Here is a 22,359-nt window from a genome sequence, read left to right as displayed (position 1 = left end):
CCTCCTCTGTTTCCACCGCACACCATTCAGAGATCTGCAGTAGCTCACCATCCACTACCTTCGCCAAAACAACCCCACTTCTTGAGCCTATCCTGATGCTCTGCTTGGTTTGTGAAGAGATCAATCAAGGAATCAAACATGGCATCGTTTCCCCATTTCCATGGTTTTCTTCCTTCCCTCTCTCTCTACATATGCCAATGATTCCGTTTCTCTTACCGCCTGCAAACCTCCACCTCCAGAGACCTACAAATCAGCCCTATTTTGTGCACCCCCATCGGACCACCCTACACTCCTTACATTCAGGTTGATAGATTCAGACTTGAGACCCAAGTTGCTTCTCCATGGGGACATGGCCTCACTCTCACCGGATAAAATGTTCCAAACTACATTTTCCACTGAGACCTTCGTGGCATGGGATGCTCTTTCATATCTCATTCTTGGCATCTCAAAGGGCACCAATGTCAGAGCAACATCAAGAACGGTTGTGTTGGAATACTCGATGGTGTTTGTGTTGTTATTTTTTGTTATGACATGGGTGGCAAGTGGTAGGAAGTAGGTTGTTTGGGGGAAGGATGGTGTCGTCTTTGGAGTTGATGGTTTGTTTCATGATGGTGTAATAATAGTTGAGTTTTTTCTCGGCTTCAGCTTCTCCAGCTTTGGTAGTTGATCTTGCTCTAGGCCACAAGCATATCGTGACACTCTATGTATGGCTTGTGTCGGGCCGCATGTATATTGTGATACTTCATGTCTGACATACACCGCTCTGATGCCCATTTGGACTCTACCCCCTATTTGAAGTGAAAAATGAATTTGCACACGTTATTGAAAGTTACGTTTACAACTATGTTTCTATGGAAGTTATTGGTTTCATCCACCCCTTCTCTTGGAATGCTCTATTAATGACATATACAATGGATTTGCCTTATTTCACTCCAAAGTTTCTTGCTATGAGTAGTGAAACCTTGTGTAACTCACGTCTTCTATCTGAATGAATTGATGTTAAAAAAAAGAAAACCCAACCCTATATCCCTCAAAAATCAAGATAGATGGTACATATTTTGTATGTTTTGTCTATTGAAACAACCCAAGTTGGAACAATTGCCAAGATTCCGATAGTTGCTATGCCAACAACAACACCCAAAAAAAGAGTTACCTCGACACTTTCTTGTTCCTCTCTAATTTCTTCATTTTTCGCACAATTTCCTCTCTCACAACGGCTCAACTCTCCATAGTAGGGGTGTCAATTAGTGGTCCGACCCGACTAAACCGATCGGGACCGATCGTTTATAGACCGGCCTGACCCGGACCATTTATTAAACGTAAATGGTCGGTCTCGGTTTTGCTACTTGGACCGTCGGGCGCTCGACCGAATAACGCCCGACCGAGACCGGCCTATTGTGCACCGACTTGGCCCGACCCTTTAATGATTGTAAAATACCTATTTTACCCCCCAAATTAAAAAATAAAAACTAAAAAGTAAAGACATGTTCACATTTTAAATAATGGTTATATTTGGTATCATTTATTGATTTACTGTCATTTTTTTGGGCTTGCATGAGTGGGCCGGAATATAATAATACATTTCAAAGAGGGCCCGTTTAAAAACCGGTTAAAGCCCGTTTAACATTAAACATGTCCGTAGCCCGGTTAAGGCCTGATTAAAGCCCGATTAAGGTAGCCCGATTATAGACCGAGACCGACCGATCGAATATAAAGTGTACCATGCCCTCAATAACTAAGCCCGAGTAGTTAAATGGGCGGACACGATGTAGCCTTTGAAGGTCTTCAAGCCCGATTAAGCCCGACCGAAACCGAACTGGCCCGACCGGTTGACACCCCTACTCCATAGTGGGGTTGTTTTTTTTGTTATTTTTTTTCATGTGAACAAACTTTGTATTTTTTTTTTTTCTTCTAAGTAGAATTATAATTATCATTCAAATATTATTTTTTATTTTGGAATTAAAGTAAGGTAACATTGTAAACCCACATACAGTTCAAGTGCAAGCCCACAAATGACTCAATAGGGACCCAAGGCCACACTAATTGGAAAGCATAGAAGTTGGTGCAAACCAAGCACTGATGCACTTGAGAGGAGTTGATCAAGTGAACAATCCTCGAACATGTACTCCACTGAGCATTACAATTCGTCAGCCCAAAGTCCAAGGCATATTAGATTTTGATAAGATTGTACAATATAAATCGTAATGGTTAATGGTGATTTGATAAATATTGGGAAGACGTAAAGTTGGAGAATTATACTTTAATTTTTACAATTGCATTTCGTAATTACTCGGTGTGGTAAAAGAATTGATTTTTCCATCCATATCAAATGCCGATTCTGATTTATTTTCTATTATTGAATCCATAGTGAACATTGTTATTCAACACCTATCATTTCATTAAAAAAAAAAAAGGGCAATGAAAATACAATGGCTATCAAATGTGCTTATATATTGGTTTGCTACAAAAGTTGTAAAAGGCAGCATCGATCGACTGTGCCAATATACATGGGAGGGTAAAATGACCTCCGGTGTTGAGATTTTCCATGTGTTTACCCCCCAAAAAAAAAAGAAAGAAAAAAAAGAAAAAAGAAAAAAAAAGTTTGTAGAAGACGCGCTGCCTTTTACCAACCCTTTGCCAAATTTTTTTTTTTTGGTAGTGTCTAATTTTATTTATGCTCCATATAGGTGTTATAGGTTGGCGCTGGTGTCCGGATTTCCTCACCGTCTGATGTCGTTGGAATCCAGACTCTCATGATGCCACGTGTACATCTTGCTGTGCTGGCTAAATTTTACCAGGGTGGATCAATGGGGATCGATACAGTGGCGTAGCACAGAAAGTCATTAGACAATTGTGTGTGGTTCAAAATAGTTTTTTGTCGCTAACAAAGCACCAAAGGGCTTTTATAGTAGAAAAGGAAATAAGGAAAGAAGGATAAAGAACAAATGCTACAACGTCTGTTCGGCCGTCTCTCTCATCCAAACCCTAAAAGCTCTAAAATCATAGCCTGAAAATATCTGAGGATTATTTCTCTCCCTGACTCTTTCGATCGCCGTCCTAATTCCGAAACCCTAAGCCTAGATGTCTTATTCTTCGGGCCAGCCTCAGTTCCGGTACACCCAGACGCCGTCGAAGGTGCTGCACCTTCGTAACCTTCCATGGGAGTGCACCGAAGAAGAGCTCGTCGAACTTTGCAAACCCTTCGGGAAGATTGTCAATACCAAATGTAACGTTGGTGCCAATCGCAACCAGGCCTTCGTTGAATTCGTAAGCACCCGTGATTGCAGAAAATTTTCGCTTTATCTATCTTCGTTTTTAACGCATTATTTGTTTGATGACGATTGAAACTGATCTGTTGGCTAGTTCTATCGCTTATTCTTGTCTACATAGCTTACAGTATAGAATCAGGATCCGTCTTAGATTACAATCCACTTCTTCGAGTTGGGCTTCCTTAGTGGAGCAATTCAATTGATTCGTTTGTATCCCCCATGACCGATCCAATCCAGTATTAATTGCGGTTGAATAAGTTAAATACGATTTACCTTAATGTGTTAATTTTTTTCCCAACCAAGCGAACGGCTCATAATGTTCTGATACGAGCAATATTATACAAACTGGCATCCAGGACCCAATTATGTATGCAAAAAATTCCCCCAAGTTAATCACACTCGAATAGGAATGTAAAGGAATCTGGTGGGTGCTGAAAGCCACAGGATTAGGATTGTAACTTGTGTACAGTTGCATGAATTGGTATTTTCTTGGATAACTGTTGTTTGTGTGGAAACATTGGTTACCTGTACAACACAGTTTTGTAAGGCTGTTCTTCGGCTCAGGAAAGGCCAGACAGTTCCTTTGTTGGTCTATGGTGTTTGATTTCTAGCTTGTACATGTAATTTGGAGTACCGGAGTCACCGCATGCATATTGTCTGGATGCCTCAACTTTCCACCCTTAATATAGCTGTGTAGAATTACTTGGTCAACACTGTTAAACGAATAAGGAAAAAAAGTATGACTTGCTGAAATGGGCAGATTTACTGGCGGCATATTTATTCATATGCCGACTACTCCTTGCACGTACCGAGAGTGTAGAAGCAGTTATTTCTCTTTCACAATCAAATTTGAATGATGTAGATCAAGTCCACAGTTGGTTCACAGCTGGTCCAACTTTCCAGCTTGTTAGTTCCTATTGTATACCTAGTCCAGCACCATATTTTGAAACGGTCAACCAGCAGCATGGTAGGAGATATTTTCCCAGATTCTTATCAGATCTGGTAAGGCCCAACTAGGAGTTTTTCTTCGCTAATTATTCCTTTTGGCAAAGGTTTCTTTGGAAGATCTTGTGGGAGTCCCATAAGACCAGCTTGCGTGAGAATATCTAGAAGACATTAAGTCTGGTAACTACACTTTGCGTGAGATAAATATTTCTCGATCCATGTGCCATCTGCGATGGGGACTTTTGTGTTGTGAGTTGCCTTGTGGAAGTGAAGATCTAGAAGCCCTCTTGGATAGCTTGCCTGAGGGAATTGCTTAGATTTTTGAATGGCTCTTCACCGTGATATAAATCTGTATTGAAGAAAGAAAACCTTTAGGTTTCTGAGATTCATTTGCATTGAAAAAAGATTGGCTAAATCATCCAACCAGGCTGATGCTTTATCTTGGTGGTGTCTTTTGGGTCCACTCTTTGGATGGTCCGGAATGAATTGATGTGGTGTAAGTTCCTATTGTTAGGAGTTCCTTTTTTTTTTTCTTTTTATTTCCTTTCTAATCAATTACTTAGTTTCCAAGAAGTCCATGCATGGACTGGTTTCTTATTTTGTAAACTTTCAATTGCCTATTAATAAGAAGAAGGGAGAAGACCCTCCCCACCATTGAGTTGAGTAAATTGAGTTTGGTCTTTAAAAACATTGCTGACGGCTAAGAGATTCAGTTGAGGGGTGGGATGCCTATGCTACGAGAGAGTGAGAGGCCCGAGGGAGAGAGTGGGGGGCTCAATCCTATTTATATTTCTTCTTTCCCCCCCTTCTCTCTTTCCATCGGTTCCTCTTACTCTTTCTCTCTCTCTCTCTCCTTTATTATTTATTTTTTATTATATTACTTTTGAGTGACATTAGCCTGGTCCGAAGGCTGTTAGAATACTCCTTGAAGACTTTGCCTGTTATTTGAGTTGTTCCCCGGCCAAGATATTGAAGAGAAATGTTGAGGTTATGGATAGGAGGACTTAACCTTATTGGTCGAAATCTTGCGGTTGCTTATAAGAGGAGTTTTTCTTGTTGTCGTCTTCATCTTAAGTCTGAGTCGTTGGTGCCTATGTGCTATCCACAGTTGTAATATTATTATTATTATTATTATTATTATTATTATTATCACTTAAAGAGTCCCTCTTGTGTTTATAATTTATATTGCTGAGCTGTATTTTTCTGCCAAAGCTGGTTACGTTGGGAGAGATCAAGTGAAGTAAAACTCCTATTTTCGTGGACGTCTCTTAAGTCTTAACAGGTCCTGTTTCGGTCAAACTTCTCTGTTGAGATAAGTTTTTAACATTTCTATATTTCCTTCTTTCTTGGTCAGGATCAACCAATAAGTAACAGATCAGACCCAAGCCCCTGGTTTGTATGAATTTATTTATCAATTAAATCCAGATTTATTGTCCTAGGGTTCCCCTGTTTTAGGGGCCTTTTGAGTAGAATGGAGATCTAATTTAGGGGCGTGTTTAATCATCAGCTTAGGGAGGTATTTTGGGGCAATAAAGTACTATCCTAGGCTAGCCTTTGACGAAGGCTTTGAGCAGATTTGGACTTTGGATCTGGCGCTACAAACAATAACCTGAACCTGGAATTTATTTTGTTGGATATTGAACAATTAATCCAATACTTTTGGGTTTTATTGTGATCCTAACTTGAGTTTGGTATGTTCCATACCTAGCCTTACATCATTGAATGCTATCTTATTTTCAATTCAACAACAACAAACATAACCTTATCCCATCTAAATGGGGTCGGATAAATGGATCTGATATGAAAAAAAGAAATTTAAAGAAGCAAAAAAGAAGAAGAAAAAGAGAAGTAGAAGGGGGATAAGAGAAGAAGATAAGGCAGTAATCAAAGATGCATCATAGGAGCATCCCGTACATGGGTCGGCTACCTAGGTCCTTGTCCTCCACAGAACTCTATCCATGGTCATTCTAGAATTGAGCCTTATCATATTCATGTCTTTCCTCCCCAAAACTCTATTCATGGTCATTTTAGGCCTTACCCTACCTTTTTTGTCTCCCTCCAAGTGAATCTGATCACTTTTCTTTACTGGGGCATCTATAGGTCTCTGTTGCACATGGCCATACCACCTCAACTGGTTCTTGCGGAGCTTGTCCTGGATTGGTGCAACCACCAACTCTTTTCTAGTACAATCAAAGAACAAATTGTGTGCATAATTTACAAGAATCCACTTGCTCTGTTTAGATCTATATGCATTACGCGACATGGGAAAGGACTACTACACTCTTTAAAATCCGTACCTTCTTCCTAAATGCTTTTTTTTGGAAACGCTTAATTGTGGATTTGGCACTGCAAGTAGGAATTGAAATTAGAAACAAGGCAACAATCCAAACTGGGGGTCAATGTGACATTAACCGAACCACACCTTCCATACTTACCTTACCCACACGCTGCCCTCTCTTTTTCTGCTAACTTTGGTACCTAGGGCATTTCCCTCAGATGTTGAAGCAAGAAAGCCCTATCTTTTATTACATTTCTAAAGCCCATCCTAGGATAACAACAGCCAAAACTACTTCCATTATTTCTAGTTCTCCCCATGTAAAAAGTTTGCCAACTTCAGAATATCTACTCGTGTGGTCAGCCTTTGATTATGCTTTTATAGGATGAAGTTCCCAATATCTGCCTTTTGCGGGGCAGGTGAAACATCTGGTTTTTCACCCAACAATATTCCTCAAGAGGGCTATAGTTTGAGCGTTAGATGAATGCCTTGGCCTCAACTCACGCCTAATGGTTGGTGTTGGAGTTTGAGTGAGTGTCAGTTGGAGGGGTATGGTTGACCATTGACTCACCCATAACCTCCATTAATGGGATTATATTTGATACAAACAGTTAGTTTCCTATCGGGTTTAAGGTAGTTAGCTTAGTTAGTTAGTTTCCTTTTTTGATTATGTCTTCTACTTTCCTATTTGGGTTATGACTAATGTAGGTACAATGAACCTTCACCTCAATATCCCGTCCCGGTATAGGAGGGAATGTATTGGATTGCAAATAGCGTGGACACACGCTAGTGTTGGACCCTAAGATGATGGATAGGTACCTGGTCCTCAAATGCCAAGAGGGGGATACACAACATGAATAAAAGGGAGTCGCCACTTAGAAAGGGTCGAGGACCCATAAATGTCTCTCATAGTTAAGGGGGAGAGACTAATGATTCAAACGGATAAGACTGGTTGCACAAGGATTATGGGCAAGTGTCAAATGAAAGACTAGGAAGGTGTTAGGCACCCATTCTGCCCGGCCTTAAGGCCGGTCTCCTTTTGTTTTACCATTGTTGGTTTATACCATACTAACTAGTTCTAAATCTAGGTCATTGAAAGCTTAAAACTAGGTTTTTAAGTTATGACATGTATGCCACCCTAAACAAAGTGTCTAAGTTATGCTAACCTAGGTTATAGTACGCTAAGTTAAATTGATTAAACTAATTAAAGATTAAGATCCTAGCCAATTTAATTAATGCAATAAGAACTCTAGATTAAACTAATCGATAAAAACGTAGACTTAAAATTGATTGCATGAATTTATGATGTCCTATTGTCCCGGCTGGTAAAAGGTTTTAGAAGTTGACTAAAGGTTGAGTTGAATGGTGAAAGTTCCATTAATCTAGCTATTTCAATTGAAGGTTTTGGAAAACCTAACTGATCTAATTTAAGTGATTAAGGCTAAATCCTAAGAATTAATTGAATGCATTTTGAACCGTAATTTAATCTAATTAAAATTACACTAGACTAGCCTAAATGTTGGGTTAAAAATGCTATAGGAAGCCTAATTTCATTAATGAGGTGCATGATTCAATTTAATATGTGGTATCTGAAATGTAGTAAGTGTATTAATGTAAAAGACACCCTAAATGGAATGATGTAATGTACTAAATAAAGTATTGTATATATATATATATATACATACGAAGTATTATGATGATATGCTAATGGTAATGGAAATGATGCTATATTTACTTACACTAAAACAGGTGAGTAGATTATACCATGATATTAAAGAAACTTCAAATACCCAAAGTAAATTAACAATTAACAATCTAATATGTATGTGTATTATGTATAAATATGCAAAGAAACTAAGTAACTAACCATACCAAATTAGACCTAACAACATATGCACACCATGGGCTGAATAATGGGCCTGCGGAACCCAGATTGATGATTCATTATTAAACTTGATTTTTATTGAATTTGGATTAAAAAGGTTCACCAATTTTAGATGGACCTTTTTTTTTTAAAAGAGGGACAAATGGGTGGTCCAAATGATATGGAATATTACAAATCGAACCGGGATCCCAAATACACGCCTAATGCTACACGCCGGTTTGAGGGGCCAACCACATCCCTACTAAAACTAAACACCCTAAACTACGTCCCTTGGTCCGCTTGCTGCTGGGAGGTAAAACAAATGAAAACCCCAAGCTGAACCCCATTTGGTCTAAAAGAACTAAGGATCTCAGCCCTCCGTACTAGGGTGAAATCACATTAGGCAAAATGGAACTTAGAATTTCAGGGAGAATGGCCGCCGCCACTCCCCCAATTCAGAACAGCTAAGACTGCCTGGACCTAGGGAAGATTATTGGAGTTCAACTCCGGCAAAAACACCCTCGGTAGGGGAGACATGATGAACCAAGTAAAATAAAAAGAACTAAATGGGATCAAAAGGGGTAGGGACTAGGGAGTATACAAACTAAACAAACAAATTAATGAAACAAATAAAATGAAATAGAAGAAGAGAAGATGGGAGATGGTGGTTCTGCGGCTATCTTCGGTGATAAAGAGTATACACTGGAATCAATGGATATCAAGTCAGATTCCCTTTGTTCTTGACCTCTTCTTTATCTTCTTTTACCAGCGGACCCGAGAGAAAATGGAGGGAGGAGAGGTGGTGGAACAATGGGGTTGAGTTAGAGAAGAAAAGAAAATGGGAGTGACACGAATTTCAGGAGTTGCAGTTGTTGTGGTTTGTCTGTGGGAAATAGGGGCTGCGGCCATGGGAGAGAAGAGGGTGGCAGTGGCTGGGTTTGGTTAAGGAGAAGAGAGATAAGGAGGAAATGAAGGTGGGAGAAGGAGTTTCAGTCAAACAAAATGAGAAGGCATGGTCTATGGCTCGATCTTGATCGGAGAAGGGAGGTTGCAGCCATGGGGAATGGGAGAAGAAGAGAGTGATGGAAAGGGTTTCAGCCATGAGAGGAGTTGTGGTGGTGGTTCGGCCAAGGTAAAGAGGTAGGAGAAGGGAGTTGGGAGGTGGTTCTGTTGTGTTCTAATGGAGAAGAAGATGGGAAAAAGAAGGGGAGTGGAGAAGAAGATGAGAATGGTGGATTCGGCCAAAAGAAAAGAAAAGAAGGAAAGAAGTAGAAGGTGGGTAGTGGGCTTCAGCCAAGAGGAAAGTGACAACTAGGTTTGGGGAGAAGAGAAAGAGAGATAGAGATTAGGGTTAGGGTTTCAAATTAGGGATCCTAAATTCCTAATCTAATGGATTACATTCATCTATCTATTAAGTAAATAAACAACTTAATTAAATAAACATAATTGAACTGAAAAAAAATTACCACTTAATGAAAATGAACCTACTAACTTAAAGTCTTAAACTAAGCCAAATTAACTAATCTAACATGACATTAATTTAATTAAAAAAATCTAATTAATTAACTAACCTAACATTAAACTAATTTAATCTAAGGAGGAAAAATTACCCAAGTAATTTCCCTTTAATCAAGAATTAAGGGGATTATTACATTGAAATGTTTAGACTTGGAGAAAAATTGGTTTTAAGGAGAGGAGATCACACAAACCTTAATGTGGCCATCATTTCTCCTAGCTTTTCTCTTTTTAGGTAGAGGGAATGGTTGCATTTATAACCTTGGAAATAGGGACAATCCTATTTTGTTTCCATGGTGGGACAAAAAAAATAGAGGTTTATCCAAAAAGGGATGCTTTTGGATAGGCGATGATGAGCGCCACATGGCACTCCCAGATTGCTTAAATAGAATCTAAACTTTGATTTTGGTGTCAATTTTTTAAGGTCATATATTTCAAACCGTTCGTCAGAATTTGACGTGTAATATGTCGTTGGAAAGCTCGTACCGAGCACTATCCAATGATGGGAGACACGAGTGCTGTCTCGATTGAGCATCGCTGTTGATCCTAGCTGAGCACTGCTACACGAGGACTATATGCATCAATTTATCGAGAATCTGTAGGATCACAACTGAGCATCGTTGTTGATCCCAGCTAAGCACCGTTGCGCGAGAATTTTTAGACCCCCTCCAAGTTCATAGTCATCTCAGCCGAGACCGCACTCGTATCTCACATCATTGGATAGTGATCAGTACGAGCTTTCTAATGACATAAAATTTCAAATTCTTACTGACGGTTTAAAAGATATTACTTTCGGAAATTGACCCAAAAATCAAAGTTTAGATTCCATTTCAAGCAATCTAGGAGTGTTATGTGGCGCCCATCATCCCTTGTCCTAAAACACTTCTTTTTGGACAAACCTCAAATTTTTTAGTCTCATATTGACAACAAGAGAGGATTGTCCCTATTTCCAAGGTTATAAATACAAACCTTTCCCTATTCCCAAAAAGAGAAAAAATTGGAAGAAATGATGACCACATTAAGGTTTTGGCTCATTTTCTCCTTAAAACTAAATTTTCTCCAAGTCTAAACATTTCAATGTGCTAATCTTTTGCTGTGCTGGGAGATTGGTCCTTGGTCTGGTCAGGTTTGATTCGAATTTGGGCTTGAAGCTTAAGGGTTATCTCCCCCTTAATTCTTGATTAAAGCCAGATCACTCGGGTAATTTTTCTTCCTAAATTGGTTTAATATTAGGTTAGTTAATTAATTAGATTTTGTGTAATTAAATTAATTGCATGTTTTAGATCATACTATGAACCATTTAATAAATCCGGCATCATACATGGTTGGCTAGTAGTTGTGAGAAAGAGTCACTTATAACAAGTGGATGACTTACCTTATGATGCCCATCCTAGAGTCCTAGACTCCTAAGTACTGAAACGAGTGTCGGGCTAGATCATTATAACCACCATATTGTTGCTGATGTTGAATCAAGTTTTCCTTCGATTGAATTGCAAATGCTGGTCATGTCATAGTAAGGTTGAAGTAATGCCATACTATCAACAACCAAGGGCCCGTTTGATAACGTTTCTGCCGTAAACATAAATTTCCGTTTCTAGAAATAGAAACGGAATTGAAGGTGTTTGATAAGTCATGTTTTTAGAAGTCGATAGTAACCAATGAAAGAATGGCCACAAGTCGTTTCTAAAAACGGCGAAACAAGTTGAACTTGTTTCGCCTGGGTCGTTTCTTGAATCATAAATAAGTAAAAATTTCTATTTCTATTTCTGAAAATAAGTGAAACGGAACAATTTTATCAAACGCTTTTTACTCTGTTTCTGCTGTTTCTGGAAACAGAAATGGCAGAAACGCGTTTCTTGAAACGTTATCAAACGGGCCCCAAGTATTCATCATATTGTTTTCAAAAAATAAAAAAGGTTTTTGAGAAAAAATTGTTACCTTCAAATGTTCTTGTGTAGAAAAGCTACTCCAAATGTTGACGTTGAGCCGTGAATCCGCTTGCTCCAAGCTCCTTTGAGAGTGATTTGGCAAAAAAGTTGTGCCAAAATCCAAATTTGGGGGACTTTTCTTCAAACCGGGGTGAGATTTGTGAGATCACCAAGACTGGGTCGAAATTGGGCTGAGATGTACCCTAAACCAAAATCTCTTACAAGGTTTTTTAATTTTTTTGTGTATTATAGGCTGTCTTGCCTTGATATCTCCTGAAACGAGAAATTTCTGAGATCTCACCGAGATCTTGTACTATGCTCTAGAGGAATCCGATCAACCTGAGAATGAAGGTGAAGAAACACAACCCAGAACCCTCTAATTTCATACCCAAATAAGTGATATGTTTCCAACAGCAAATGGCTGCAGCAGATCTGGTGGAAGAGTCTCAGAATCAGATCTGATTTCTGGTTATTCCTCACAATAGGAATCCGAATGGGGAAGGGAAGGGGTATTTTATGATCCAAATTTCAGACCAAACCAGCGAGGGATTTCAAATTGGTGGATTCTTCTGTTGGGTTTTGTCTTACCTCTAGTAGCAGCAAGTTGCAAGAATAATAACAGGGAGGGAATAATAGCGGGAGAGAGAAGGAAGCTCACACACATGCCACCCAAGCTCTCACAATTCAATATTCAATTCATATTCTTCAGTCAGCTTAATGAATTGGGTTACAAGCATATTTATAAAAACGAAATTAAAAGTTTCCTAATTGAAGTCTCAAACTAAAATAGAAATAAAATCTCATCATTATCTAACCCAGCCCGTGTGGAATCAATCTCTAAAATTAAAATCGGGATAAAACTGTAGCCTAATTGAAAAATTACAAGATAAATCTAAATTAGTAATTAAATAAACTATTAGTATTCTACTAGACCAAAGACTCAAATTTGGACTGGTTCATGGTCTGGGTTCCCAATCAGGTTCAGGTCCATCCATGGAAGAGCTCCTGCATTAGAAGGTCGACCAGGGTAGTTGTTCTGCTCTACAGATCTGGAGTTTTGGTAAAGTTAGTATTTCTGAAAATTTAATTATTCTTTTATTCATCTATCAACATCAGCGTATCTAACTGTTGAGTCATTGATAAACTTTGAGGGATTGGACGTCTGTTGGCTACCTGAACTTACTGGAGTTTGGGGCTGATCTGAGCCCTAGATTTCTCTTTACTGCTGGTTTTGACCCTTTAAGGCTCTGCCTGTTGGGTAGGATTCTGAACGTATCAAGTGTTGGGTCGCATGCCCAAGACAGGCGTAGCGCTAGCGTTTCACTCAAAAGAAAACAACACCTATTCTTACATGTTCAACTTATGAGTTCCAGATGGATATTGCCTTGAAGGACCAATGGCCAACCATGCAACCCAATTCTCTAACAAATAACTCCAATCTGCTCCTCAATATCTTCTAAATTCAATCTGCTATTCAATATCTTCTAACTTCAAACCAAAATGCAGAATCTAGGTGTGCGGCTCTCTCTTGTTGCTCTTGACTTTTAATTTTGCTGCTTTTATTGTGCTAAATGGAGAGTTACTTTGTTGGACCCATGTTTCACCTGTTGTATGGGTGGAGGAAATTGATTACATTTGGTACTGCTCACTTTGGAATCAAAGATTGTATTATTCATTTTGGGTATGTTTTGCAAAGGGAAGCTGTACCATGACAGGAACCACTTTATTCTTTCGCAGGCGGACTTGAATCAAGCTATCTCAATGGTTTCATATTATGCTAGTTCATCTGAACCTGCACAGGTTCGTGGTAAGACTGTGTACATTCAATATTCAAATAGGCAAGAAATTGTCAATAACAAGAGCCCTGGAGATGTTAGTGGGAATGTGTTACTGGTTACAATTGAGGGTGTGGAAGCTGGTGATGTCAGTATAGATGTTATTCACTTGGTAAGTTTTTGCTGACTTAATTGTCAACATATTCTTGGTTACTTCTGATCGCATTAACTGTGGTGAGCACTTCTTTGTCTGGTTGAAACAAGTGTAAAAAAGGATGAAGTACATCAGAGAACTTTCTAATCTGTTACTTTTTGTAAGTCAGTGGTGGTTTTAAACATTACTTAATATTTTGACTTTCAGTTGACATACTCTGCATGGATCAGCAGGTCCATGTTAACTCGGAGAAAACCTCGTTGTCAGCGTACTGCATTGGGAGAAATACCACGTGTGTTTTGCTTATCTCTTTCTTTTGACCGTTCTGTTCTAAGAATTTCCACGTAGTATCATATTGATGGTATTCCTTCTAACTGCTCTCGATGTGTTATGCTTAATTCCTATTGTACGAGACATCAACCTGACAATGCCCCTGCTTGTTCATACTCAGAGCTACATAATTGCTCACTTCTTATAATAGTTTAGGTTCCATTAATGAAAACTTTTGGTTAAACATTCTATCAAAGATCTAACGAATGGCATCCTGAATAAATTATGTGCAGTTCTCTATGGAACATTAATGCGTCACTCGCGGTGATGTTTCTTCCCATTTAATTTAATTTGTTTAGACAGTTTTAAAGTATGGTCATACTTTCCTTTCACCCTTCTAGAGATATTGAAATTCTTTTAGCAACAAGTGTCTTCTGCATTAATTTATATATGTAACTATTTCCTATTGCAACCCATTGATTTGGTCTGGAATGGTTGGAATTGTATTCTTTGATTTTTTTATTGGAAGCTGCCTCACTTAACCAGCGTTTCAGGTGTTTTCTGCTTTTGGATTTGTGCACAAAATAGCAACTTTTGAGAAAGCTGCTGGGTTTCAGGTTATGTATCTTGTTATCTTAACCTTATGCAAAACATTTGTGTGAATTTTGTTTTCCATTTTTAGTCTTTCCTCAATGGGACAGCACATTATTGGCAGGCATTAATTCAGTTCAGTGATGCTGAGACCGCATCTTCCGCATGTAGTGCATTGGATGGAAGAAGTATACCCAGGCAAGCTATATCAGACAATTATCTTACTGTTGCTGCCACAATATTTATGGTCCTGTCTAATATGTGGTTATACAACTATATTACAGATACTTGCTTCCGGAGCATGTTGGATCATGTCACTTGCGTATCTCATTTTCTGCTCATACTGATTTGAATATCAAGTTTCAGTCTCATCGTAGCAGGTATTTGGGGATTATCAGGTTGCCACGTTAGTTTACTTGCTATATGCATTTCCTGGGTCTCCTTTTCATGGATAGATGCATAATTCTTGATTTTGGAAATTAAACTGCTGCTAATTTATATGACTGCCTTGTTATCTAGCGGTTAGTGAAGCCTGCTGGCCAAAATATAGATTTGTCTTTTAATTTTTCTTAGTTGTTTTCTTCATCGCATAGTGTGATACAAGGGTTTGATATCTTTGCCGTGATGCTGTAGTATATCTTCGCTGTCGTTCCTTTCTAATTTTTTCTTTCTTTCAAATGTTTTGGATTAAGCGAAGAATCTTTTTTTTTTTAATTGGAGATGCTACTCAATCATCTTGGGCTGTCATTCACATTGTCATTTTATTCAAAAAGCTTATAACCCTTTTTCAATCTTTCTAATCTTGAACAGTTTTCTTTTGACTGTTCTCTGTTGTGGCCTTCCAGAATCACATTCTGTAGAGGGCCTCTGAATTCAGGATTTATAGTTTGGAACATCTGTCTGTCAAGTTAAACCATGGTAAATATTGACCATTTGACAGCAAAAAATTGCCGCCAAGTTGGCTGTGGTTTTCAAAACCAGCAGATTGCATTTCTATTACTTAAACATTAGCTACCTTTACACAGATCAATGGAAGGAAGAGACATTATTAGGCTCCTAGAGTGTATACTGGAAATGCAACCTATGTAGTTCTTTACTGCAGGATCATCAAATTTATCTTCCCTTGCTTAATTGCTCTGCTAGGATTCCTGATATGGGCTCAATCTGCTAGCATTGAGAGAGACGTTTTTTGGACACATTTGCTTCAGTGACCCTCAGATTATTGATTTGCAAATATATATCTGAATCTTGATGACAACAGCTACAGCTGCAGAGTTTTTTCTTATTCCTTCATACAATCAATATATATATATATATATATACATACACACACACACACACACACACACATATATATATACGTATACATATATATATATATACACATATACATATATGAGCTGATTTCCGAAGCTTCTTTGACCTTTTTCGGCTTAAAACAATAATCTGATTGTATGTGAATGAATGAGTTGTTTTATTTTGAGATAAAGTTCATATTGAATTATGTAAATTGCAACCTCATTTGTTGCTTTGTTGCAAAACGTTTTCAGCTTCTTCCATTTTGTCCTTTTTCCTTGCTTGTGCTTTGTTGTTGTGGCTACAATGGTTCTTTATTGCATGTCATAGCACATCTGAATTTTGTTTGCTTCACCATGCAGGGACTATACAAATCCTTATCTTCCTGTAAATCCTTCTGCCATTGAGGGAACCATGCAGGTGAGCCTTTTCCCATTTACACATCAGCACAGCCGATTACGCATGTTGCAAACTAAGACATGGTTTTCTTCAGTCTACTTTAGGTCCAGATGGGAAGAAAAAGGAACCTGAGAGTAATGTGCTGCTTGCATCAATCGAAAATATGCAATATGCCGTCACAGTTGACGTTCTTCACACAGTATGGTTCTCTCCTAATCTGCTTCTTGCAGAAACGATCTTATTAACTGTTGTTATTAATGAGTGTTGTTTTTCCTATTTCAGGTATTTTCAGCATTTGGTACTGTCCAGAAAATAGCCATCTTTGAGAAGAATGGTGGAATGCAAGCACTAATTCAATACCCTGGTAGAGTAGCTAACCAATGTTGAATGCAACTTGTCCTTGTGTTATTTTGCAATCTGAGCTTATTGTCGGTTCACATAGTGCTAAGCAGCATTTACTCCCAGCATGAAACTCTTACCTGTTGATAATTCTCGTCGATAAATTTTTCAAAAATATTTTTCTGACCTGCTATCCTCTTTAAGTAGAAGCAAATCGCTTTTTGGTTATGAAGCAGCTGTAAGAACATATATTACTTGATGAAGAGCATAGCCAACAGAGATCATTTGCCAGCTAATGGGGTTCATTGCTTGTCAATGCTCATTATTACTGTAGGGATTGATTTTAGTGGGATGGATATCCTTTGAATTCTCCAATAAGTTGCCACCAGAAATTGGGCTTAAGATCCATTGAGTAGAATCTCGAAGCAACTGGTTGAAGCATGAGAAAGTTCTGTCTCAGGTTAGATGGTGGGATTGTGTGAGGCACCCTACTTACATGGCAAGTAATATACATATGTGCTATATGTTTGATATTAAAAAATGTTTTAAAGATCTGCAAATTGCAATAATGACCTTTGCCTCTTCCTTCTTAAATGGAACCCTAACTTTCCGTGAGTGGTTAAGTCGAACTTCTTCCTCCCTTTCTGATTTTTTTCCTCTTCTTTCTGTTCCTTTCTTTCTTGCAGAACCTTATTTGTATTTGGATATCTTTGTTGCCTCCTGAGTAGCCATATGAGCACAGCATATGTCATATGGCTTAGTTAGGGGGCAGAGAGTAATGGATCTTTTGAGGCCTTTTGAGGGGACTTCTTGGATACTCCCATCTGCTGTCCTCCAAGCAGCCTTGGACATGATGTCTTATTCTTATTGTTAAAAACCTGTGATAGATGGTAGGTGTGATTGCCTATCAAATGACTGGAGGTGAAGGTGAGATCGTGAGACATATTACAAGCTTCGCTTCAGAGAGAAGCACACAATAAGAGAGGGGTGTGTGGTTTGCTGGACAGCTCTATACAGCTTTGTCCTGAATTTGTCTGATGGTGAGGAACGATATCCTCCATGATTCCTTCTTAGATGACCTTTGGATATTCCTCATGCTGGACTAATTTAGTTTTTCATTAAAAAAAATTATAATATGAATTTTCGTCCTTTGGAAATACTCTTAGGCTCTGTTTGTTTGACGGAGAAAAGTGAAAGAGGTAAAAAGGGGTGGGAAACTTGTACTTGTTTCTCACAAACTACCCCAAAATATGAGTGTTTGGATATGTGGCACTCAACTTGTTCCCCACCCCACTCACTTCCAAAGTCCTACCCACTAACCATGGAAAAATTGATTTTGTGTCCACCTCACTATTGATAGGAATTTAGAAATATAAGTAAAGGTGGGGTTTAGGTTGATATTGACCACAACTTTACATTTTCCTTAAAAGTATGTATTAATGTAACTGATGTGTTGGTCATTTAGATCTCAGGGGAAAAAAAATCTCAGTAAGGGTGGATTTTTTTTTTGGGGTGGGGGGAAAGGAAGAGACTTGTGTAGTATTTAGCTTATGGTGAATTACATGGTTTGGTCTGGTACAATGTGGTGATCTGTAGTTTTTAAAGTGAATAAGTTATTGGTCATTGTGGGAAACTTGTACTTGTTTCTCACAAACTACCCCAAAATATGAGTGTTTGGATATGTGGCACTCAACTTGTTCCCCACCCCACTCACTTCCAAAGTCCTACCCATTAACCATGGAAAATTTGATTTTGTGTCTACCTCACTATTGATAGGAATTTAGAAATATAAGTAAAGGTGGGGTTTAGGTTGATATTGACCACAACTTTACGTTTTCCTTAAAAGTATGTATTAATGTAACTGATGTGTTGGTCATTTAGATCTCAGGGGAAAAAAATCTCAGTAAGGGTGGATTTTTTTTTTGGGGTGGGGGGAAGAAAGAGACTTGTGTAGTATTTAGCTTAAAGTGAATTACATGGTTTGGTCTGGTACAGTGTGGTGATCTGTAGTTTTTAAAGTGAATAAGTTATTAGTCATTGGTGAGGCTGAATTGTGTGGCAATGCTATGAGTCTTTAAAATTCAATCCAAAATTGTGAACAATGTGCAGAACTAAAGTTGGTATGTCTTGTGGATCTGTGTATTCATGGAACCGAACAAGCAACCCTGCTACATATCTTAGTCATCTCTTTTTTGTTCTTAGAATATTCTTTATTCTTTGCTTGCTCTTTTGATATTCTTGCAGACATTCATTCATGGTCTAGCTGTTTCTTACTAACAGATTGCACCCTTATGACTTAATTGTAACCTATTGGTTTCTCGAGGTTTCTTGAAGAAATGGTTTACAGTTTTCACGGTAGATTACCCATATCAGCGAGCTCCACCCTTCTGGGTGGCTTCTCAGAATCCGGCTTCTGGGTTTAAAAGAATGTAGCCAATAGAATTATAAAATTTGGAATCTTTTTCGTAACAGCCCGAAAAGCCGTCAAAACCGTTGTTTTGGGCTTCTTTACTGCAGGACCTGACATCTCCTTTATTATTCTGAGCTCCTTTTTCACCATCCCTCCCTCCCTCTCCGATAGATAAGACCGGTCCCATCTTATGCTGATCTGGACCTGGATCGAGTGATCCTGTTTGGTATTGGCCCGTCCTTGAAACCATTGGGTTATAGCCTTATAGGTGATCCAGCCATTTATTAAGCTGCTCGGAAAGGCTAACTTGTTTCAAATATATTATTTTCAGATATCACAACGGCTGCTGTTGCAAAAGAAGCTTTGGAAGGACATTGCATCTATGATGGTGGCTATTGTAAGCTTCATCTGTCATACTCTCGTCATACTGATCTCAATGTAAAGGTATTAATATAAGTTTTTTGTTTAAATATGTGACCCAAAAAAAGAGGAAAAAGTTCTATAACTGCTTTACAAGAAAACAGTGGTCCATTATTGGTCAGAAAAAATAAACCAAAGAGTTGGTCCATCAATGTATGCTTCTTGACACTTTGCTTCTCTTAAGTATATTTATTTATTTATTGTAGGAATTCCTTTTATTGAGCTTTATCAATTGTTTTATGTATGTTCTTGTAGGCTCACAATGACAGAAGTAGGGATTATACAATCCCTGATGCAGGATTGCTGCCAATGCAACAAGCTGCTGCTATTCCTACTGCAGCAGGTGGGTGGCAAAGTCCACAGGGAGCACCAGTGTATCCTGGGAATGAATATGGTGTGGGCGCACAAGCTTCTGCATCAGATGGACAAGTAGCATCATGGGATCCTAACATGCAAGCTGGCAGACAAACTTTTGTGTCAGTTCCGAATGCATTTCCTGGTCAAACATACCCACCTGGTGCATTTCCTCAGTATGCTCCTGCAGGAAGTCATCCTATGGGAACTGCACCAGGCTCATCTCACCAGCAGCCTCCGCAGGTGGCTGCTGGTGCGTCTTCTCAGAGATTGCCCCAATATGGTCAGCCAAATGTGTGGCCTGGTGGTGCACCACTCACAGGACAGCCTCCATATTATGGCCAATAAGATTGCATTGCTGATGCTTTTTCTCTTGTGCCTGCTGTCCTCCAAAAGTGGAATTCAAATACATAATGAAGGTCTGTACCCAATTTTAATTCAGAAGGGATTTGGTCTTGGAACATCTTCGTAGCCTTCTGATTTGAGTTGCATCTTCCTCCAACTTTTCCGAGGAAAATATTGTGTTTACATTTCAATCATATTTAATGTCAATTGCGTCAATTTTGTACGCTTTTTGTTTGATGTTAGTTCAGTGTTAAAGTCTTTTTTTTTTTTTTCAAATTATTCATTTGGTTTGCTTATGATCACCAAGAAGTTTTGCTGATATTTTCAAGTCCGGTAAGTATGTGAGTCTGACCAGAGTATGGACCACCCCAGGCGTAGAGTTTTGAATTTTGAGTGGTTTGTAGTTTCTACACATGCGTTTACTGAGGGCTCTTGTAAGAACCTTAGCACACCAGAGCAAGCAAGCAGATCATTCATTTATTCAACATTGTTGGAATCGGGAACATCATCTAATCAACTCGAATAGAAGTTTATCTATTGGAGAAATGAATGCTCCTTGGTCATATGGCCCCTGTGCACAGACAGAGGGCAGCGAAATGATGCCTTCCTCCCCTATGAAACCCAAAAAACCAGTGTATTTATGGCCATGTGTCCTGCCCCTACCCCTTACAGATTAAGGGTCCGTTTGATAACGTTTCTGTCGTTTCTGTTTCAAGAAACGGCAGAAACATAAATTTTCGTTTTTAGAAACAGAAACGAAATTGAAGGTGTTTGATAAGTCATGTTTTTAGAGGTTGATGGTAACCAGTGAAAGAATTGCCACAAGTCGTTTCCAGAAACGGCGAAACAAGTTGAACTTGTTTTGCCTAGGTGGTTTCTTGAACCATAAATAAGTAAAAATTTATATTTCTATTTCTAAAAATAAGTGAAACGAAACAGTTTTATCAAACGCTTTTTGCTCCGTTTCTGTTGTTTCTGGAAACAGAAACGGCAGAAACGCGTTTCTTGAAACGTTATCAAACGGGCCCTAAATCATCTCCTTGTCCAGCTATAATGGTCATTAAACTTTAAGAAGGTTAATTAGTTCCAAACTATCTGTAACAATAAACATATCTTCAATCTTCCTTTCCTGAACCATCTGTAAGGTTGTGTAGTCTTCATGAAGTTCCACTTCTGATGCTGATTGGTAAATTGCAATTGCAAATCCAAGTATTGCACACCACATATTGCAAAAGAACTTGTTATTAATGGCCTAATGCCACTGTTACACTGTAGCTGCCAACTTAGTCGTCGCTTTTTTCTTTTTGTTATTTAAACTTTTTAATAGAATTCTCTACCTGTAACTTGATGGAGCCTTTAATAGTTAAGAAAGAAAGTGATGACTTGAGTGCAATTGTGAACTGGAGAGTTAATGAAGTTGGAGCCACCATCATGGAATTAGGTTCCATCTCGCCAGTGAATTCGTGATGGTTGAACATGACGTGTATTCGTGAGTGGGTCATTGGACCACCCCCGCTCCCCCCCCCCCCACCCCCCAAAAAAAAATTGTAAAATAAGAAAGGGAGAGGGATAGGTATGCTAGGTTAGTACCTAGGAATCAGGAATACTAGCAAGATTTTGACCGTAGCATTTGATGAACTTAAATTAAACTGTAGGATGGAGAGAAGATATACAGACTTTCAATCCGCTGTTGCTACACCTTTTCTCTCCCCTCTTTCTGCTACCCGTTGCAACTCACCGGTGACTTGTGATGCTAAATCTCCTTTCCACCACTCTCCCTTTCCCTGCCCTAAGGTGGATCTCCCTCCCCGCTGTCAGTTTCAGGTTTCAAACTATGAAAGAAAGTGGAAGTGGGTTTAATTTGCTAAATACTAAAGAGGTTGAAATCCATTAAATAAGAAAAGCTTTTAAAGAGAGGTCATTCGGTATCTGTCCAGTGCAGTAACAGCCAAAATGGTGAGTGATTACAGAGAAAAGGGAAACCCAGATTTTTTTATTTTTTATTTCTTTATATTTTATTGGTAGAAAGGAAACCTATATGAGAAAGCATTGAAATAAATGAAGCTCTGTGAAGGCAAATGAAAGAATGTTATGCAGAAGAGGAGAGATGAAAAGGACGGGATGTTTGTTGGCAGATAAGCAGGTTAGTGATGGTTTTGCCTTGCTTGTTTATAAAGAAGAGAGAGAGAGAGAGAGAGAGAGAGAGAGAG

At 38.7% G+C, this 22,359-nt stretch overlaps 1 protein-coding gene and 1 non-coding gene across 4 annotated transcripts; both read left to right on the top strand.

Annotated features, from left to right (window-relative positions):
• The first annotated feature begins 2,920 nt into the window (after positions 1–2,920).
• On the top strand, positions 2,921–20,384 carry LOC122076571 (polypyrimidine tract-binding protein homolog 1-like). 3 transcript variants are annotated; one of them, XM_042641947.1, is made up of 10 exons: positions 2,921–3,267; positions 13,534–13,743; positions 14,550–14,612; positions 14,711–14,784; positions 14,871–14,966; positions 16,245–16,302; positions 16,376–16,480; positions 16,564–16,645; positions 19,362–19,427; positions 19,706–19,848. In XM_042641947.1, the coding sequence occupies exons 1-10, from the start codon at positions 3,082–3,084 to the stop codon at positions 19,714–19,716; spliced, it is 951 nt and encodes a 316-aa protein (XP_042497881.1). In that variant the 5' UTR covers positions 2,921–3,081; the 3' UTR covers positions 19,717–19,848. The 3 variants fall into 3 exon arrangements, with proteins under 3 accessions (XP_042497881.1, XP_042497882.1, XP_042497880.1); XM_042641948.1 differs by lacking the exon at positions 19,706–19,848 and adding an exon at positions 19,519–19,694; XM_042641946.1 differs by having other exon boundaries at positions 2,922–3,267; positions 19,362–19,474; positions 19,706–20,384.
• On the top strand, positions 17,371–17,474 carry LOC122077645. The gene has a single exon (XR_006139891.1). It is a non-coding gene; the product is annotated as a small nucleolar RNA U19 (small nucleolar RNA).
• Positions 20,385–22,359: the final 1,975 nt, after the last annotated feature.

The sequence above is a fragment of the Macadamia integrifolia genome, chromosome 4 (genome assembly GCF_013358625.1).
Source record: "Macadamia integrifolia cultivar HAES 741 chromosome 4, SCU_Mint_v3, whole genome shotgun sequence".
Lineage (NCBI taxonomy): Eukaryota > Viridiplantae > Streptophyta > Magnoliopsida > Proteales > Proteaceae > Macadamia > Macadamia integrifolia.
The sequence above is the reverse complement of the archived record's forward strand: the minus strand, read 5'-3'. Positions and strand labels throughout refer to the sequence as shown.

Coding starts and splice junctions, on each gene's coding strand:
- LOC122076571 (XM_042641946.1), top strand. CDS start 3,082: ATGTCTTATTCTTCGGGCCAGCCTCAGTTCCGGTACACCCAGACGCCG. Junction 13,744..14,549: donor GTATAGATGTTATTCACTTG/GTAAGTTTTTGC, acceptor CCAGCGTTTCAG/GTGTTTTCTGCTTTTGGATT. Junction 16,303..16,375: donor CCATTGAGGGAACCATGCAG/GTGAGCCTTTTC, acceptor GGTTTTCTTCAG/TCTACTTTAGGTCCAGATGG.